The sequence below is a fragment of the Lagopus leucura genome, unplaced genomic scaffold (genome assembly GCF_019238085.1).
Source record: "Lagopus leucura isolate 7727_CA_CO unplaced genomic scaffold, USGS_WTPT01 Super-Scaffold_100001, whole genome shotgun sequence".
NCBI classification, from domain to species: Eukaryota; Metazoa; Chordata; class Aves; order Galliformes; family Phasianidae; genus Lagopus; species Lagopus leucura.
Window position 1 is genome coordinate 67,378,333 of NW_024962262.1, and position 21,043 is coordinate 67,399,375.

A 21,043-nucleotide genomic window follows, 5' to 3' on the forward strand; every position below is an offset into this window, starting at 1 on the left:
TGACCTTCCAGGGGAAGTGCACATCCCAAGATGTGCTCTATGTTTGCAAATAGGAATGGGTCTTGCTGAATATCATGCTTTGTGGCAAAGGTTTCAAAGCAAGCAAGCAAGCAGGACCCAGACTCTGAGCACTAAGCCCATATGTAGGCACTTGTGTGAGTTCAGTTTTTCAGCAGTGCTTAGCATGGGGTAGCTCACACTCCATTCTGCGCCCCTTTTTTCACACCAAGTTCTTCCAACGTAACCTGCATGGTTGAGTATGATGGCAGGTGTATTTTCTCCTGATAACCTTGGATCTGTATGCATTTCTTGTTCTGTGATGGTATTTGTCTGGCAAGACTGATAGGCAGGCAAGTGAATACTGCTGGACCTCATGGCTATTTAATATAAACAGAAAGACCAGAATCTCTCCACAGCATTGAGTAACTTGCTTTGTTCCTTCCAGAGCCATTTTTGTTCACTCCTGCTTTAGGCCTACACGTTAACTGCATTCCATTGAGGATGAATGGTAAGGGGAACCTTTACAAAGCAGAGGCTCTTGCTAGTGTAGCCAAGTATTCTGCCATGGGACAGCTCTAGGTTAGCTCTAGCATAGGGAGCTGAGCTTCTTCTCCTGCTTGCCACACTGGGCAGTGGAATCACCATCCCTGGAGGTATTCAAGAACTGTGTGGATGTGGCACTGAGGGACGTGGTCTGTGAGTATGGTGGAGATGGGCTGATGGTTGGACCAGATGGTTTTTGAGTTCTTTTCCAACCTTAATGATTCTGTGTTTCTATTTTCTGTTTTGGGGGTTGGACTCGATGATCTCTGGAGGTCCCTTCCAATCCCTACAATTCTGTGATTCTGTGATTCCTCTCTGGTTTGTTCAAGATTTACCCTCGTGTTTGGGTACCCTCATGTCATGGAGGTAGAAGACTCAGAAAAAAGGCTGGGAAAGTAGAAAATATGGAGATACAGTATCTCAAGGAAGCAGAAACTAAAGAACACTGCTGGTGGAAGACACAGAGGGTTGCAAAACATGCTTTCTGGTCCCCAGCCCGGGGCATGTCATTCTCTGTGAGGTGACACTCCTTGCTAGTTTGCCAGATGTCACAGTTGTTGTCGCTTTCACCCCTGTGGCAGCGGTGGGAGCGGTGGCTCAGTCCGCTTGTGGGATGCGTAGGAAGTGAACCCAGAGAGAGCGTTGTGTCTGTCTGGAGGCATCCTGCTGTGATGGAGCGGCTGAGAGCCCTTCGAGGTGAGGTCCCTCCACCTCTCTGGACACCGTGGTGCTGCCCGAGCACGTGTGTGCCTCCAGTAACTCTTTAGGACGTGCCAGCAGCACTGTCCTTGCTCTGCTGAGTGCAGCCGCCCACTGTGCTTTCCCCAGTACCCCAGCCAGGGGAAGGCTCTCTCCCCTCTCCCCACTGACCACACGCATGTGCCAGCGCAGCCCACCCCGCGCTGTGGGGCTGGAGGAGCGTTCCTCCCAGAGCTGGCTGCATGCTCGGCCCTGGCTCCAAGCAACACCGGCAGCAGCTGCTCTGCTCTTTCCTTCCAGGTCTCTTTGCCTGTGTGGGCTGCATGCCCAGACGCACACATCGCGGGGAGAGAGGCAGGGTGGAAAGCCCTGTCCCCACCTGTGCCGTGACTTTACTGCTGCAGCGCCTGCAAGACCAGGAGGTGAGCTGGGGGCGTCCAACCATCGGTCCTTGCCCTGGCTCTTGTCCCGTGGGTGCCAGGCCCCGGCAGCACATCGGCATAGCGATGGGTGGCAGCGGGCGGCTCCCCGGGAACAAGGGCAAAGCAAAACGTGACCTATCCCTGTCCCCAGGGTGACCGAGAGCAGGCGTACTGCAAGCTGGAGCACGTCCTGGGGGAAGAGGACAGCCGCCCGCCGTGCGGAGTGGTGAACCGGCTGCTGGCTGAGGTGTCCCAGGACCTGACAGCAGCCCAGGTGAGGGGTCACTCCCGAAGGCAAAGGGAGCTGCCTGCCCATGCTGGTGTTCTGCTGGCAGACGGCGCTGGCTTGGCCCTTCCAAGGGAAGGCCTTGGGCAGCCTCCTGTGCCGTGTGTCACCAGTGACTCTTTTTCAGGGCGTGACGAACAGCGTGAGAATGGCTACCAGCAATGTCCTGGTGGCTCTGGCCCGGACTCACTTCTCCTTGGTGATGGCCGAGCTCCAGGGCCACCTGAAGGCCACACGGGAGATGTGCAAGGAGTTTGTGCTCGTCACCCTGAGCAAACTCTTCAGCATCTATGGTAGAGTGCCCTCAGCCTCCTGACATCTATAACAACTAGGGAGAGGGGTCTCTCCCCTTGCGCATGATCTGCATAGAGCTGGGGGGTGCAGGGCTCTGCAGCCTCTCCTCCCTCCCTGCTGAGGCTCTGACCGTGCCCTTCTCCTTCCTCTCTGCAGCTCCACAGTGCATCTCCTTTGTGTGGCTGACGCTGGCCGGCCTGTGCAGTGTGGTGGGCCGGGTGAGGAGCGGCCGGACCCTGTGCACTGCTTGTGCTGGTGAGTGCCGGCCCCAGGGCAGGGGGGCTGGGGACAGCCCTTGCACCTCACCCTGCTGCAGACTCTCACAGGCTGCCTTTTCTCTTCTTTTGTTGTGCTTTTTTTTTTTTTTTTTTTTTTTTTTTTTAAATAATTATTCTTTTTTGTTTTGTTTTGTTTTGTTTTGTTTTTTTCAGTTATGAAACAATGGATGGACGGAATCAAGAGTCACTTGTCCTCCAAAAAGCACAGCCCCTGGCCTGCCACAGAGAAAGAACAAATGTATGAGAATCTTCATGAGCTCTTCTTCTTTGTGGTGAGCAACTGGCAGGACTGCAAGGAGGAAGAGGTGAGCACTGCTTCATTCCCAGCCTGGGATGGCAGCTGGGGCATCCATAGCAGCAGCTCTGTCTGTGCCCAGAGGGTTGAGAGCAGAGGGGTGACAAGAGGGTGCAGCCAGAGAGGGTGGGCTCTGCAAAGGGCCCCAAACTGGCTGTGCTTGGGGCTGGATCTCCCTGCCAGTGAGCAGTCGCAAGTCACAGCATTGTGGCAGGGAGAGCTGGGGTTGAGGGTATGGGGAAAACCTGCCTGCCCAGGGAGAGCGAGCCCATGTGCTGCTGGGCACAGGGGTGTGGGGAAGGGGAATGGAAAAAGAAAGCCCTCTCTGTAGGAAGGGCAGACCTTCAGCCTTTGACGCCGGGCCTCTGCCATCCCTCTCCAGGACAGACAGGCCGTTCTTGGAGCTGTGACTGCCATGATGACTGTTCTCCTGCAAGAGGAGCTGCCCCAAGAGCACGTCTGGGAGCGGCTCCTCTGGCTCGTGCACCCGTGTCAGGAGATGCAAGACACCTGCAGGGTGGCCAAGGTAAGATGTTGCACAGGGCTTGGTGTGGACGTGGGGCCCGTGCAAGTGCCACAAGGGGTCAGGGGGCTGCAGGGAGGAGGTGGGGAGCCCTTGGAGAAAGAAGGAGCAAGTGTTGAAGGGAGGTCTGAGGCTTCCTGAGCTCTTCAGTCAAGGAAGGAATAACCTGGACAGGAGCCAGGAGGGAGCCAAGAGTCACTGGTGCCCATCTCCTGGGGTTGGGAGGCTTCACCACCACCACTGTGGCGCTCTGAGTACCGGAGGAGCTCTGTGCTAACAACTGGGAGGACGACATCCAGTTGCATCTGATGGGGAAGAAGAGGGCCGCTGGCAGGGAAATGCCTGCAAGTGATGCCCAAACAGGCTCGGTTGAGAGCAGAGAGACTCTCTTGGTGCTGCTGGGAGGGGGGAAAAACAAGAACGCCTGTGTGGGAGCTTCTCCCAGCAGACAAACCACTGACAAACAGTTCCTCTGCTCCCAAGTGGCTAGATGTGACTTCAACCCTTTCTTCCTTTCCTGGTCTCTTGCAGAGCCTTATTATGTTCCTGGAGGCCTTACAGGGAGTTCAGTCTGTCATCTGTAAGGACAAGTTTTTGGTCATCACCAGTGCTGTGTTCTATCAGGTAAGGGGAGCCTATCCTGGTGTGCACAGCAGTTTCGCTCTTGGCTAAGCCTCAGGAGGACTGCAAAGCTCTGAGCCTCTGATGGCTGCTCAGTCTTAGCTCCTGCATATCTGTGGCTGCTCCAGAGCCCTCCAGGATGGTGTGGGCTGTGTTTTGTCTGCGTGTCCTTTTCCTGAGAGTGTCAAGGGAGACAGGAGCTGGCAGCACAGTGTCCTTTCTGTCCTCAATGCTGATGATTTTCTCAAATGGACTTTGTTCCCACAGCTCTCTGATGACGTCAAGCAGCACAGTGAGGCTGACAGAGCAGAGCTGACCTGCTGCATCCTGCTGCAGGGTAAGGAGAGGAGCTCTGGCGATGCTTGCCGGTGCTCTGGCCAATACATCTCTCTCTAACCTCACAAATGGGCACGAATTGCTCACTAACACAGCATGGCATTTCCTTCCTGCAGCCCGAATCTGCCCAGAGGAAACGGTCCTGTTTCTACAGTCACAGCTGGGCGATGAGTGGGAGGCTGGATGCGTGGCAGCCCTGGGTCTGCTCGGTGCTCTGGCTCGCTCTGATGGTCAGTACCACGGGTCAGGACTTCCAGGGATCCCTTTTGCCATCTGAGTTGTGCCTCCACGCATGCTTCTGTGCATCTCTTGCAGAGCCTGCGATGACAGAGAAGCTGCCTCAGATTACAGAGGCTGTGCAGCGTGTGTGCAGTGACCCCAGGACCCGGGTGAGCTGTTTGGGGAAAGGAAAGCATTGTCGGGGTGGTGATGCTGCTGCCAATACAGCAGGGCTGGGGTGACCAGGGATGTGCTGAGGCATCGACCACATGGTCACGATGGCTCCTGTCAGGAGAGCAGGCAGAGTGGAGCGGTCGGGTCCCTGTGCTGTGCATGGAAAGTGCACAGCCTGGTGCTAAGGCCTGGCCCTCACCTCTTCTCCTCTGCTTTTGTCATCTCTGCTCATGCCCAAAGGGCACCTGATGAGCAGGTGGCTTCCCTTGGCCTTCTGAGCAGGAAAATCACACCCCCAATTGACCCCTGGCAGGTGAGGAGGGCCGTGCTGCACTTCATTGAGGATCTGCTCAGCGCTAACGCCTGGAGCTGCTCAGCCTGGGATGTGGTGGGGCACATCTTCAGGGAGTTCAGCCGCACCACAGGAAGAAGGGTAAGGACAGTGGGCAGCATCTTCCTTTGGAGGACCTGTGCAGCTCATAGGCTGGCAAAAAAGCACCGGTGGGGCCACACCTGAGCCTCCCAAGAGACTCCTGAGAACTGAGAGTAACCAGTGTTTCAACACCACTGTTGTGCAGGCAGCCAGAGACCTTTCCGCCCAGGAAGCGCAGGAAGAGGGAGCTCTCCAAGAGCTGTGCATCAACATCCTGGGGTCACTGGATGTCTCTGCGAGAGGGATCTCCAAAGTAAGTCACACTCTGCCCTGCTGCCACTCCTTGCCCTTGCACCACGTGTTCCTCGTCCCCTTCCAACACCTCAGGTCTGTCCTCCAGCGTGCTCTGAAGGACACAAGACTCGGAAATTCAGAGTCCTCTCTATCTCTGAGCGGAGGCAGGAATGCTGACATGCTCAACTGCCTTGTTCCCTACAGCTCCTGTGGCCAAGGCTGCTGCTGTACGTGGTGCCAGCCCAGTACACCGGCATGCTGATCCCGGTCTCCCGCTGCGTCCAAGCCCTGGCCAAGAGAGGGGAGCTGACGGTGCGGGACATGGAAGATCTGGATCCCCACTTCCTCAGCTCCATGTTTCAAGGTAGGAGCAGAAGCTCCCCCGTGAGCTCTGCTGACCCATGTTAGCACCCAGAAGGGAGAGCAGAGGTGCACGTGGCAGGGCACAGAGTGTCTTGGAGTCTTACTCAGCACTTCTTTCTCCTCGCAGGCCCACTGCTGACTCCCCAGACACTGCTGGCACGTCTGCTGGTAAGTAGATGCTCCTGAGGCCGGTGCCACAAGCCCCGAGGAGGAAGCAGCGTGGCCGAGCGTGCCAGCACCTGCCTCACTCCTGGGGATGCCGTTCTCTTCCTAGCTTGCAGTGTCATGGGCAAAGCTGGTGGCTGCTCCTTGCCCATTAGGGCAGAGCCAAGCTGCTTTCCTCCTGGGGGAAGCCACTTCTCTTGCTGCAGAAGTGACCCTGTTTCTCCTTGCTCTCGCTCAGGTGGTGGCAGGGAGCCCTTTTGCAGGCAGCGAACTCCAAGCCGCTGCCTTGCTGCTCCTGCAAAACCTCCACAGCAAGATCCACAGAGCTGTGGGGGCCAAGTGGGCTGCTGAGATCCCCCTGCTGCTGCAGCGTCTCGAAGGTAAAATGCTGGTGGGGAGGAGAGGTGGAGGATTGGAAGAGAGGGGAGTGAAAATGCAGCTCTGCAACAGGTGTTCACATCTGACACAGTTGTTGTTTTTTGTGGTTTTTTGTTTTGTTTTGTTTTGTTTTTTTTGCATCCCCCTTCAGAGCATGTTTCCATTTCCTTGTATTTGCAGACAAAGAATTAGCCCTGCAGAGCCCATCTTTCTCCATATCAGATGACGCATTCTGTTTTTGCCTGCCTCCATGTAATTTCTCTGTGCCTCCTTCATCCTTGGCCTTTCTCAGACAGCAGGTTGAGGCCAGCTGCCTCTCTAGCAGTACACTTCCAGATCATCTCTGCCTGATGCTCACACTCTCTTTCATCCCTCTTGTTCTCATCCTTCGTCTTTTGCTTCACTTGTCCTTGCCCCTGCTGTGTACACGCCTGTATGACATGCTGGCAGCAGGTGATGACCACTGCCTTAAAAAGACCTTTTTTGTTGGCCTTTTTCACTTCAGATCTCTTGCCCAGTACAGTCTTACCTGCCCTGACGCTAGTCTCCGCAACTTCTGATTTGGTCACTTACACAAGGCTGTATTTGGCCTGCTGGGTAGAAACAATGTGTTTCAGACAGCATTAGCTGGGAAAAGCAAACAGCAATATTTTAATTTTACAAAAGAGAAGAGAAGGAAAGTTGTTATTTCAAATTTCAGAGTAAAGTGGTTCTTTTTTTCCTTTAAATATTGAACATCCATTCAGTGTTGATCAGCACTGGCAGGGTCGCCAAGCAGCAATAGCTGGAAAAGCCTGCATGATAATGAAACTCACACAGCTTCTGTGGAAACATGCTTTCATAGCTTTTAAAAAATAAACAGAAACCCAAATCTGTCTCCTTGACATTTATTCCTTTTACATGGAAGTCTATCTGTTGAAGAAGTTGTTACCACTGCAATCTGAGAATTTGCATTATTGGACTCTGAGCCCATCAGCAAAGTTTGTGTCTGTAGCACAGCATCAATATTCACTCAGTGCTTCTCTAAATAGCATGACTTTTTTAACCCTCATATTCCGGTATGTGTTCTAATTTGTCGTATATGTCACCAGTTGTTACATTTTAGTCCCCTATATTTTCATAGAATCATTGAATCACTAAGGTTGGAAAAGACCACAAAGATCATCTAGTTCATCTGTTTTTCCACCTTAAAAAATTTCAAAAATGTATCTCAGCCCAGCATAGAAATAGAATAGTTAATCACATACCATTATGCAACTGATATTAAAAACGCAAAAGCCCATATTTTTCCAGATGTAAAAATCATGTATCTGTTGGTCTAATTCTTGTAGTAAAATTCAACTCCACGATCCGTTGAATTCCATTCGTTCATTTTCATTTAAGAGTTGGAGCTCAGGAGCACAGGCCAAAGGAACAATTTTGAGAGAAAACTATATTTTGTCGTTAGAGAAAATGCTGACTGTAGAGAAACTTTAAATAATTTATTGTTTAGAAATGAGAGTACTCATGTTCCAATATGAAAAGAGAAGGTAAAGTGTTGCTGTTTATATAAGGGAGCAGAGAGGAAAAGTGGTAAACTCAGTGAACTAATAACAGTCAGTGCCTTCTATGATTTGTCCTGGAACTGTCTCTCCAAAACATATATACTCACACTTTTAAATATTGAAATTCAATATTGAAATTTTCCCAGTTAACAGCAGTAGAATGAGAGGGAATGTCCTCAGATTGCACCAGAGGAGGTTCAGGTTGAATGTTAGGAAACAAAAGAGTGGTGAGGCAGTGGCACAGGCTGCCCAGGGAAGTGGTGGAGTCACCATCCCTGGAGATGTTCCAGAATCTTGTGAATGTGGCACTGAGGGACATGGGGAGTGGGCATGGTGTGATAGGCTGCTGGTTGGACTGAGTGGTCTTAGAGGTCATTTCCAATCTTAGTGATTCTGTGATTCTGTTACTGAAGAGAAATATAGAAGGTGGACTGGAAGAGCCCACTGTGCTGGCAGAAAAGCTGAGGATACTAGATGAATGAAGAAGGTACCACCAGACTCCCAACAGAGTGATGGATAGTGCATCCCAGTGACTGGAGAAAATTTTGGACTACGCAATAGTATTAAATTTCTGATTTTCACAGAGTTCACCAAGCTTGCTTTTTGTGAATACATTGAAAACATGGTAGCAGGGACGTGGTGCTGCATGTTTCATAACAGCAATAATTTTTTAGTTTGGGAGACCACTGCCTAATACCAAAGCTGTATCTGAGACAAATTCTGCTAAGATATTTGTCCAATACTCCTTCTGTGAGAATCCAGCTTCCTTCCTGTTTATGTAAGTCCTTGGCTTCACCCTCCTCCTTTCCCAACTGCCTCTTCTGCTGTAGGTTGTAGGAGTATCAGAGAATTCATAGGTGGCTCCTGAAACCCTCAAGAGGTTTAGGTGCATTAGGTTAGCAGAGGTAGAAGCCTGGACCATGATGCAATTCATAATGTGTCAAATTCTCCAAAGAAGAGCATTTCCTGAAGTCTGGTGGCCTTGCAGACCTCCACAGAAGTGGCACAAGGCATTGGACAGAGAGCACTTTGTCATAGGACCTATCTGAAATCTAGGCTTAGAATTTACCAGAAAGACAGAAAGCCTTGCTGTTCTTCTAGATCAACCTCCAAGTTGGAAAAAAAATAATGTAATATTTGATCTGTGGGTGCTCAGACAGACCAATCAATTGGTCTGGAGAGAAAAACATTGGGCAGCTGTTCCCAGTATGTTGGCAACAAGAAAGAACAAAATGTCCAAATCTTTGTTGAAAGCATGTAGACCTGGTGTCTGCTTTGCACTCCTACTTAGCGGGTATCTGCATCACTCAGCCTTGACCCCAGAATGGATCTTTGGAGGTTGATCAGAGCACATCTGTGAACAATTTTTCTGGCACCCATCTGTGCATAACTAGCCTCCTCTGAACTTTCTGATGTACATTCAGATCAAGCTAGTGATTCAGATTCAGCTAGTCTGCCTCTGGTCTGGAAGTGAGTCAGCTCTGTCTGCTTTGCTCCTTTGAAGCATGCTACCAGTCAGCACAGGGATGATGGGGTGCCTGGAGACACCACACCTATGTGCATTATGGTTGGTCCTGGGTTCAGAGGTGGCTGGTTGCTGAGCACATGTTCTTGCCTAGCAGTCCCAGCCAACAGTGGAGCAGGACTTGCAGGGGATTGGAGGACTCACTGACTCTGAACTTCAAAGAGTCAAGCAACAGTGCAAGAGCTATGGTTAGCTCCATTCTCACTACAAGGATCATAGCAGGCCTGAAGCAATCCCTGCCTTCTTCATAGGAAGCCAGCTGCAGTTTCCCACCAAAGGGAATCTGTGGGATTCCTTTCTGGCTCTACAGCCTGTTAGTCAATGGCACAATGGGGTCTGCTCACGATATGGGAATTCTGGATGTCCTGTTGTGTGCTACAGAGCTCTTGGAAGGTGTACAGCAGGTTGGGGAAAGAGACTGAGCCAAATGGCAGCCTAGGTTGGGCTTGTAGGTCCTCTATCTGGAGCTTAGGGATATCCTACCAAACCTAGGAAGACTAGACATTCTGACCGTGTGTTTATTCAGACTGAAGTGCTGCTTTCCTCTTTAGCCTGTTCACATACTGGTATTTTCATTTAATCAGAACCAAAAGGTTTTGAGCTCTTCCATAGTAACATTACAGAATTTCATGTCCTGATAAGTTATATACAGAATCTGAATATACCAAAATTAGTATACGCATGCATGAAGTTTTGAATTCAGTATACACAGGCAGAAGGAACTGCATTTTACAGTGGAGCTCAGGGTGTGTTACGTGCATCAGCTGCAATGCACAACTCAAAATTGTGATGAATAAATGACAGGTGAAGAGCCAATATATAAAGTATTCCCCAATGAAGATGGATCATGTCTTTTCTTCTGCCTATATATTATTCACTCTACAAACAACTCAGAGCCTTGATCACACCTATTCAGATCATTTCTTTGCTTGCAGCAAAGACACTTGGGCAGAGTGGCATATCACTCCTCATCTTCTCTTTGACTTGTCTCACAAGAGTTTTCTGGTAATGCTCTCATACTTCCATGCCTGTCCAACAAAAAAGCAGACAGATGGTGTAAGGGGGATCTCGCTCAACAACCCCTGTCTAGAACGTAACACTCAGCTGTCGACTAAGTGACTTCCTACTAGCTAATGTGAAGAACTGTCCATGTTCTAAAACCCACTCAGGCGGAGGCATAAAACAACCTGCTAATGGACTGCAGGGGACAGAAAACTGAAGTGAAAAGACTTTGGAGTGAGCAGGTGGGTCATTTTGTCTGTATCCTGCCAGCCTCTGACATCGCTTTGCTGATGAGGAATCCTTTTTCAGTACATTTGATCGATGTTAAGAGGGACAAGTGAAGATTTCTGGATGCAAATACAGCAGATTTTCATAATAAAAGCACATTTATTACCTTCCATTCTTGTCTTAAATACCTAGAGCAGATGCGGAATATTGTTGATTCATGCTAACCACTTAGGCAATAACAGTTGAGTCACAGGGCATTTCCTAGGGATTAATGAGTAGCTGGGAAAGTTGATGGCCCAAAGCAAAGCAGAGGGCCATTAACCCCAGCCAGCCATTAATTCCCTGGGAAATGCCCTGTGCCTCAACTGTTATGTGTCACTGTGACCTCCATCCACTTCTTTACATTGTTACACAGAGGGAAAAAGTGTTGAGGAGGCACAATATTCCTGCTGGAGATAGCTCTCAGCCTTGTGAGTTCCTATCCAGGCACAGGTTGTGCTCAGCTGCCAACTCAGAAACGTTTCTAGAGATCTTTGCTGAAGAAGTGCATTTCTATTCAAAGTGCTTGGATAGCAATGGAGTAAATCCTTCTGTTTTGAAAGATTAGCTTATGAGCCACAAGAAGTGCAATGGGCAGTGTTCTAAGAGATGGGCAAGGACCACAGAGCCTGCCACATAGGAGTTTATAAACAAACAAACCATCCTCCATTTTCCAACTTATAAATATGGCAAAGTTAAGATTCTGCTAATGTGATTCTTAATTTATCAACATAATAAATGCACACAGATAAGCACCTTTGTTTAACAAGTGGTAGACCTCAGAGAGTACTGTCTCCTGTTATAAATCAAGGTGTTTTTATGGTTAGCAAACCATGAAAGCTAATTTTTCATTAAAAATATAGCTAGCATAACTTGCAACTGCAAAAAAGATGAAATCAATTATTTGAACCAAGATTTTCTGCTTGCTGGTTTAAATCTTGATTTGAATCAGTTCACTGTGGGTGTTGGAGTTACAACACAGCCACAGTTACAACTTACGGCCTTCAAATAATTGTAGGCAAAAAAGGAAACTCTGCTTAGACATAAGCTATAAATGTATTTGCTGGTAGTTGAGACTGCAGTGACCTCCTTACATTCAGAACTTCTGGACTGTAGGCACTGGAAGACCAAGTAATGTCTCTGGATTGCACCTAAGTGACTGAGGCTAAGTAAAACCACAGCAACTGGTATTTGAACATTGTAATGGTGCCCTAAAATGGTGTGCACGATTCCTGAACACTGGACAACTGTTCTGTTGGCCAGATACTTGCCAAATTCATCTTTCATCACAGGACAGATCCTGTGATCCCTAATTTTCACAGGCAACAGATGCAACTTCCAAACCACGTGACTGGGACACATGAGAACACTGTGGAGAAGCCAGAAGAAATGAAGAGAAGCAGAACCATAACACCATAAAAGAAAAATATGGCTACAGGAACAGATAGCAAGGGAAATCTTCAAAATGACAGTTAGCATATGAATCAATCTGAGCATATACAGATAGACTGAGCATACAGAGACTGAAAACTGGCACCAGTAAAGTAAGGGGATGTAATGCGTGCCTTCCCTTTTCTTCATCTCCTAGTGAGCTGGTTCCACAGCCCATTATTTTCTCCTCTGCTGGTTATGTCAGCAGTCTCCAAATTCACGCAGACAGCAGCACGCCTACAGCTGGTGCATGTGCTCAAAAATAGCTGCTCAATTCATCCAGCTGCTCAAGAGCTCAGCCTGAATGCTTGGGACGGTTGGTGCTACTTTTGCATTTGCCTGCTTTTTAGAGGAATCATGTCTGATTGTAGCTCACAAATGAATCTTGATCTGAAAGAACCAAATATCACCTTTTCTAGCCAGGACATGTACTTCTAATCCAGTTCATGAATGGCTGGTATCCATTTAATTTGTCAGCAATTGCTTAAATGTTTATTGGTATGAAACATTTAAAAACCATTTAAAGGTTAATCTATGATAATTACAAGTAAGATAAAACCAGTTGAGACTTACAGCTTGAGTTGTAAAGAGATACAGTGTCAGTGGTGTAACTCCTAATGTCAGTTCTGTGATGGCAAAGGGCTGCACCAATGCACAATTCTTCCTTTTGCTTCCAACCTTCCTACGTTCAAGCAAGAGACTTGAAAAGCAGTAAGTTTCACTTGCTGGAGAGTTGCGTTGGAATTCAGACGTGGTTTGTTCTGATATAGATGTTCCCTTAGGAGACGTGGAACAATGATGCCACATTCAGATACAATTACACCTACAATCATACTATCATACTTTTACAGATAGGATGACAGTGGTGAACCTCACAACTGCCATAGTTATTTGTGCAACTTTTCAGTGCTGCTGAGGGCAAAGAATGACTACATCTACTCTAATACTAATTTAATTCAAAAAGTTAGATCGTAATTTCAGGGGAAGTGGAGAGAAAGTGGGTACTTTTGGACAAAGATCTTACCATGAGGCAACCTTTGCCTCCTCCCATATTCTCCTTATCACCTATGAATGAACTATCACAGAAGAGAATCTCAGCCTTCCCTTGTAATAAAGCTCTGAAACTGCAGTACAGAGTTGATAGTTGTTTTGGATTTAAAAAATTGTGAACATGCAGCTTAATCAGGAAAAGAACAAGCTTTCTTTGAACAAGATTCTGCAGTGCTTGTGGGTATTTTATCATCCTCACCAAACCGCTCTCTAACTTAATGGTTGGACTAGATGACCTTACTGGTCTTTCCAACCTTAATGATTCTATGATGAATACGGTTGGATTTACAAACCCACTCTCTGATGTAGCTAAATATTGTCTGTTTCACAAATAAGCATTCCGTGATAGAGGAAGACACTCACTCACACCATTAGTGGTGCTAGATGCCCTATAAAACAGTTCACTTTTGACACATGCATATTACAACCTTTAGACCAGGCTACCATCTCAGGAATGCGGAGATAGATCTGCAAAAGGTTTTGAGAGTACAGCACTAACTTGGCATCACAGCTGAAGTCAGTGGGGTTTCTTTAAGGCCAATAAACCCCAAAGCATCTTACAGGCTGCAGCCCGTGTTCATGCTCTAGAGCTTCTCAGAAAGGCAGATGGGCTGCGCATGGGAAATGGATCTTCTCAGCTTTCAGGTTTCCAGCAGGACACAGTGGAAGAGCCAAGCTCGTTGCTGTTTGATAGGTTCCATCTGGCTGGAAAAGGCTTGTTTTTCCCAAAGGCTTCTCTTTACAGCAATCTGCCCAGGCTGTGGCAGTCAGGAGGAGGCTCCCTATGAAGCCTATCTGTGCTGCTCTTTGGATGTGGCACGGTGGTGGGATGGGCTTTCTGAGCCTTTGAGGAACATGCTGGACCAAGTCCTTTACCGCCCCATGAAATCTTGAAACCAGCACTCAGAACCCAGATGACAGCACTAACCCCCTGGGCCAGTTCTGCAGCTTATCTGATATTAAATTTCAATCCTTTGTTGCCTGTGATAAAATAGAAGCCAGAGGGTGGATACACATGAGCATTTCCAAGAGCCCTGCTTGTGTGATAGTTTACTCTGTAGTGGCTTAAATATAGACTAGAATGAATGCTTAAATCAAAGCACAAACACCTTTGGTCTCAGGATAAGAAAAGCATTATAAACATCGTTGGCCTCAAGATACAAAAACAAATATTTGCTAAACTTCCAAACTTCAGAGAGTTGGCTTTTCTAAGGCAGTTCCTTACTGTTGCTTCTCTGGGAGGCTTTTCCCTTTCCCTGCTTCCCACCCTTCAGGAATAACATGGGTCCAGATGAGGAGCACAGCCTGCATCTCCAATTCCCTCTGCTTCTGTGGAACATCCATCTACGCTCCACAACTGCCAACTGACATAGGGAAGCAAAAGGAAAGCAAGATGAGAGAAACATGTCCCTCTGGCAACGTTGATGGCACAGAGCTGGCTTACATTGTGACCATTTTCTTTAGACTCAGTCTGTACACACAGCTGAGAGCACAGCATGGAACAAAAATTCTGCATGTCTGATACCTGATCAGCATCTCCTGTGGGGAACCACAGCCTGATGGGCGGAATGATATCACAGTGATACAGGCGTCATCGGGTCCTTTTCCTTCACCAAGTGCAAACCAAATCACTGAGACCCACAACTTCAAATCTCCAAAAAACACATTTTGAAACTGGACGTTTAAATTTGAAATATTTTCATGGAAGCACAGCATGGTTTGACCTGGAGGGGACCTCAAAGCCCACCCACCCCAACCCTTGCCGTGGGCAGGGCTGCCCCCCACCAGCTCAGGCTGTCCAGGGCCCCATCCAACCTGGCCTTGAGCCTCCAGGGATGGGGCACCACAGCTTCTCTGGGCAGCCTGGGCCAGTCCTAAAACTGAGAAACTAATTTTAGTTCAGCTTTCATCCTGAGTCTAAATGGAAACAGATTTTAAACACATGAATAAAATTGAGCAAAAAAATCTTATTTTCAGTGAAGTCAGGATTATATTTAATACCAAGTATAAATGACAACAGGGAGAAGCAGGGTTTGCACAATATGTGATACACAAAGAGGATGAAAATCCAAGGATAAAATAGGTATTATCATCTCTACACAAATGTTGTGTAAATGTAGTAAAATGACATAGCAATATATATATAACAAGTGCTATACAATATATTGTTATCATATTGTCATACAATATTGTCATACAATGTACATGCAATAATTCTAAAATTTTATAGCTGCATACCTAACATTCACCACTTGCTCCTCCGATATGTCAGTATAATTCTAGTATTAGTTTTATCATAAACGCTCTGAAGTAGCTCTAGGGGAACACTCCCAAATATCAGAAATGTTGAAGCAATGACTTCGTTTCAGGAAAACTACATGAAAAGAGACTAGATCTGTTAGAGGAAGGTAAAAAAGGGGGCTGTTCTATTCTTTATTTTAAGAGACAAGTAGATTGTAATTTCATTACCAGTGACTGAAAGTCTCAAATATATTTTTGAGAAAAAAAAATTAAAAATCACACAGAAATCTTCACCGAAAGAAAGTCTTTCTTCTTTCTGTAAACATATCTTGTCACAGTCTTGATCACAGATTGATGTTTAATAGGAAGTACTTATGCCATACAAGAACTCATGCTATGAAAGGAACAAGCAGTGATGCAGTGGCACAGGCTGCCCAGGGAGGTGGTGGAGTCACCGTCCCTGGAGGTGTTCAAGCACCGTGTGGATGTGGCACTGAGGGACATGGGCAGTGGGCATGGTGTGATGGGCTGCTGGTTGGTGATCTTAGGGATTTTTTCCAGCCTTTGTGATTCTATGATTCTATGACTTCTAATAATAAATCCATGTGACAACATAGATACAGTCACTATGCCACAAACACTGAATGCTTAAGAAGGTGTTGGAGAAAAGCCAGCACAGAAGGAAGTTACAGCAGTGGAGAAGAGTCTAATTTCTTGATGAATTATGCATTTATAGAAAATGGGATGAGGAGAAAACCACAAGTGACCTGTACTTAGACCAGAAGGCAAAATTACAGTCAGTAATTTCTGACTTGTTTGCTTATTCCCTCTTGAAGACTTAGCTCCCTAACTGAGCTACAACAATACTTGCTATTCTTACTTCTTACTGTGAGTCTGGGAGAAAACCCCTGCCACCACAGTTACATACTGACTTTCTCAACCCTGATTTGGTGAATGAGCCTTTCCTTTTACTCTTGTAACATATTTCTCACTCTCTTCAATAAGGCTGAAAAGAAGAAAGTCATCACGGAGAGGAAAAAGGTTAAACAGGACAGGGCTTTGGGACTATTTATCTGAAATAAAATGGCCTTTACAGAAAAAAAAAACTACGAGTTACCGAAGGAATAAGTGGAGAATTGTAGCGAAGAATAAGAAAGAAATAAGATTAAAGATTTCACAAATCATAACTTAAAAATTCATTGTGTTAGGGCAGGTGAAGCAGGCACTTGCGGAAAAAGAACAGACACACAATAGCACACTGAAGCTTTGCTGGAAGTGAACTGTCATTACTAACATTCATGGCTTTTTCTCTTTGGTGTGCCCAGAATAAGAAGTGCTCAGATACATGCACAGCATCTGCTTCCCCCCATTGTGCTCCAGTGCAGAGTGAGGATAAACATTAACCAAGCTTAACACAAGTGAGAAGCAGACACTTACCTTAAAAAACCTCTGTGCTTGGAAATCTCTGCACTTGCCAGTGCTGTGGGAATGAATCATTTTTTGTTAACTACCCAGTGGTGTTCACCACACAGTTTCTTATCTATAACACGGGTGTCCATACAAATGCTTCTTCATAAAAAACTGCTTCAGAAGAATCTGTGATAAAATTAATAGTATGCAATCCTGGTAACAAGTGCTTGCTTACAAAGAAAATGCCACCCATCTTATCTCTCAAGCTTTCTGAGTTATGAATCTCTTGGTATCACTCAGGGAACTCCTGGAAACCCATCCTCACACAGGAAGGATGATGGACGGAGCCCACACTCTCTGTTTTCTGCGCCAAGAGGATCATTGTTCCAAATTCTGAAGCCCAAATGCCTCAGAGCCTACAAACAACGGCTTATCACTGCAGACCTTTTTGTGATCTGCTCTGGGAAAGCAATGGTTCCTGCAGTACAGTCCTCCAGTGGAGTCACATTTACCAGTGCAGGACCATGGAGTCAAGCGTAGAGATGAACCTTTCCCAGGGCTTCGGAGTGGTGTTCTGAGTTGTCCACTCTTCACAGCAGTATGTAATTTTCACAGGAGCTATATAAACTGAATTTGAACAAAATACACCTCCACATTTCCCTGACGTCCTCCTCCTCCTCTCTGCTGGTGTCACGAAAGGCTTAAAATAGCTTGTGATATGTCGTGCATATATCCATGGCATATATTTGCAAGGGACAGAGGGAAGAAGGTTAAGATGTGAAGCATTGTTTATAAGCCTGTGGAAACCAGCAGCACCATGCTTACTTACTGCAGGACCAGCCTTCTCCTGAAGCCAGAGGTCAGAGTTTTACTTCCACAGTGCCTCCCGATTTTGCTATTCCATAAATACACACTGTGTTGAGAAATTAGGATGCTGTATCTCCTTGTCTCAAGAGAACCAGCTTTGTTCACCGCTCTGGCAATCTCTAACCGTGTCCTTTGAAGAAAAACCCTCTTGTACCTGCCACTATTTTTAGCATGTGTTTTTGAAGGAAGAGCTCTGACTACAATCTTTTCATCTAAATGATCCTGAAAGACAGTCTCCAGCGCAGACACGTACTGACATATGAAAATGAACATCGTGCTCTGCACATTGCTTCACAGGCCTACTCTGCAAATCTACCACCGTTTGAGATTCAAGAAAGCAGACCTCGTCCTTTAACACACTGTTCTAATTCCTTCTTTCCCATGTCAAGCTACTGAAAGGCTAACACATTAGAGCTGTGATATTGTTCATTTGCTGATGCAAAAGTCTCCTCATACGAATAAAAGCAGCTTTTCCTACACCGCCCTGCAGCAGGAAGCAGCCTTTGCACAGCAAAGTGGTATGAGAACCGTGTAATCCCGAAACTCCTTCATGAGACTGAAATAAATTCTGATTCACTTATAACTGTTTTTGCTATTTTTGTGAAACTGCCCCCTCTCAGCTCCTATCCCGAGCAGAAAGCCTGTCAAGAAGGATTATTTTTTGGCCAATTCTCCTTCAAAGAGTCACAATCAATAATCTCTCTTATGGAAGGCAACCTTCAGGAGCACAGTAAAGGATGTTAATAGCAGTTCCTATGGACATCTCCCTTCCTTTAAAGGCAACAAATGAAATACTAAAATACAAGGTAGCATTTAAACGAGTCACTCACCATGAAGCCTGTCTCAAAACATAGACAGTAATCAAAACCAGTGCAACACAAAGGACCCTGGCTTTATAAAAACCTTTCCTCTATACCATCAATTTCATAAAAGGCCTTCAAAATCCACAAGAGTAAAACTGTTCCTCACTTAGAGAGGGAAAAAAAGGTAGGATGACATCTGTGAGCATTTCAGACTTTTTAAAGGAAGTAATGTGGCAAATTGTAGCCTTGTGTAATTCCATTTAAGTAAGCCAAGTTAAATACGTATGTCCTACAGGGTTGTGGGGTGAGAATTCAGTAGGCTCTAGAAATTCAGAAACATCATAATCTCTTTACTATCACCTGTAAGTGGGATATCACTCCACATTTTTTCAGCACTGAGTGGCTTATCAATACAGGGTCTCAAAGAATAGCTTCGTATTTTGTGGCATACCCTGAAAAAAACTTCCCTTTGAAACAGTACTTACTGCTCATTAGTTTAAGCACCATATACATGTGTGTGTACGTACGTATGTTTTTGTGAAGAAAGTATAAACAGAAACATCTTAATATCTTTGTAGGCAGATATCTATCAATAACCTTGTGAAGACTTAGATAGGTCTGTGGCCTCTTGGCTATTTGAAGTAATACTTGGGGTCATTTGTCTCCGCAGCTGGAAATAGCTGCAAAAGGAGGTGCTGACAAAGCTGGTTCTCAATAGTTTCAATAGCAACATTTTCTGTATTTGTCTTGGACAGAAGCAGACCTCATTCTTTCTGTCCAACTAATATGTATCAATATATATCAAATATATATCAATTGTGCCAAGAACATGGGAGCAAAATTATAATGATTATTTTTAAAATGAACACATCACTAGTAAACATGTGGAAACAACACATCCTAGTATCACAAACATCAAAAGAAATGCAAAATTAATACGTGGCAAGTATTGCAGTATAGCTGCCAGGCTTGGTTTGAATGAGCTTGGAGATGATACCAGTAGTCTGTGTCACCAAGTGTTTGTTCATGTATTCAAACAGTAAAGTCAGAACACAGTCTGATTACACATTCTTTGCTGATACTACATAAACTGATCAATCATGGTGAAAACTCATTCATAATGAGACACTTATACTGGTTTCAAGTCACTGCATGCTGCAGAAATGGGCATGGCTCTAAAGAACATTGATCTTACTGCATACCAAACATTATGCACATCTTTAAGCATGGCAATAATTCCTCTAATACAAAGCATTTCTGTGACTATTTCCCAGGCTGGATCCTAACTCTGAGCTGGTTTTCAGAAAGACACTTGGAAAAATTAATCCAAATTAACTGAAGACTTAATTTAAAGCAGATTAGTTAAAGTGCATTTAACCCTATAAAGACTTTTTAAAATTGAAGTAGTCTTAATTCCACTTTGTATAAAGCTTAATCCATTTTGAATTCGTACTTTAAGTTAATTTGGATTAATTAAGTTGAATGTTCTACGTAAATTAGCCCAAGGCCCTGAATCAGAAATGTGTCCAAACACACATAGAAATCCATCCCTATTTGGAACAGCACTTCCTTGAAGTCAGCTGTTTTCAACTGTTTCACATACTAATACTTAAGTATTTTCCACAATCAGACTCTTAACAATTTTTTATTCTACAATCATTTGAGAATTAGAGTTTCTTGGTAAGAAGAAATCATAGCCTAAAGAGCTGAAAAACAGATCAATGGATCTCATGTTCCATCCTCCAGATGAAAACCAATTTCTCCAGTGTGTGCACAAGAAATCTTCAGTCATTGTTTTCTGCAAGAAATCTCTGACTGGCACAGAATTAAAAACAGGTTCCCCAGCCTGGAATGATTTTTCCTTAGAAGAGTTAAAAGAAGATTAGCCATTCATTTTCTGGGAAGGCTTCATAATGAGGTGATGTTCCCTCAACACAAACTCTACCCCTTCCTAAAAGAATGGGTAGATAATGGGTAAGAATGGGTAGGAATGGCTAAATCACTCTACCTATTCCTAAAAGAAAAAAAAATAGTTTCAGCAATTGTAGTTTTCTAGGATTTTACATCCCATATTTTGCATCTCTTCTTTCAAAACTCCCTTTCAAAAGGCATTCAAACCTTTTGAATCTGGATTGTTATCTCGTGGGCATGCAGCAAATGAGAAAAAACAAATTTTATAGCAAGGTCTCAATCAGCTTCTCTACTTCATATGTAAGTTTAAATATTTGATATAGTTACATGTGCATTTAACTACCTCATTGAAGAGAGGCAGATCTGCTATTATAGAATAATACAGTAGTACTATCACTAACAGCGTAACATGAAAAGCATATTAAATGGCAAGTTGTCTGTGGGCTACTAAAAGTGAACTCATAACAAAACGATACTTTCAGAACAAAATTTGCCACCTAACGTAAAGCCAGAAAGGCTATTTAGAGAGTCACAGAGCCCACGCAGAAGACCTATGCCTGCTTACTCAGAGTTGCTTGGAAAAATCAGCTCACACATGATGTAGCTTAGCTCCTGATCCATCCAACTGACTGTCCAAGTACAAATTCCTTCAGCTCCCCCTGGTACTTGAATAGTTGTTTTCTGTGGCACAACAGAGCAGAGCACAGCGATCTCCAGGATGCCAGAACT

At 45.6% G+C, this 21,043-nt stretch overlaps 1 protein-coding gene across 1 annotated transcript; it reads left to right on the top strand.

Annotated features, from left to right (window-relative positions):
* The first annotated feature begins 1,214 nt into the window (after nt 1-1,214).
* On the top strand, nt 1,215-17,108 carry LOC122177985 (maestro heat-like repeat-containing protein family member 2B). Its single transcript, XM_042867848.1, is given in 17 exon segments — nt 1,215-1,239; nt 1,543-1,664; nt 1,816-1,938; nt 2,078-2,243; nt 2,401-2,667; nt 2,670-2,827; nt 3,200-3,343; nt 3,872-3,964; nt 4,229-4,298; nt 4,414-4,527; nt 4,613-4,686; nt 5,004-5,123; nt 5,269-5,376; nt 5,562-5,721; nt 5,848-5,888; nt 6,124-6,265; nt 17,034-17,108. Coding segments are annotated over 17 exon segments (1,965 nt in total). The 3' UTR covers nt 17,072-17,108.
* The last annotated feature ends 3,935 nt before the right edge of the window (nt 17,109-21,043 follow it).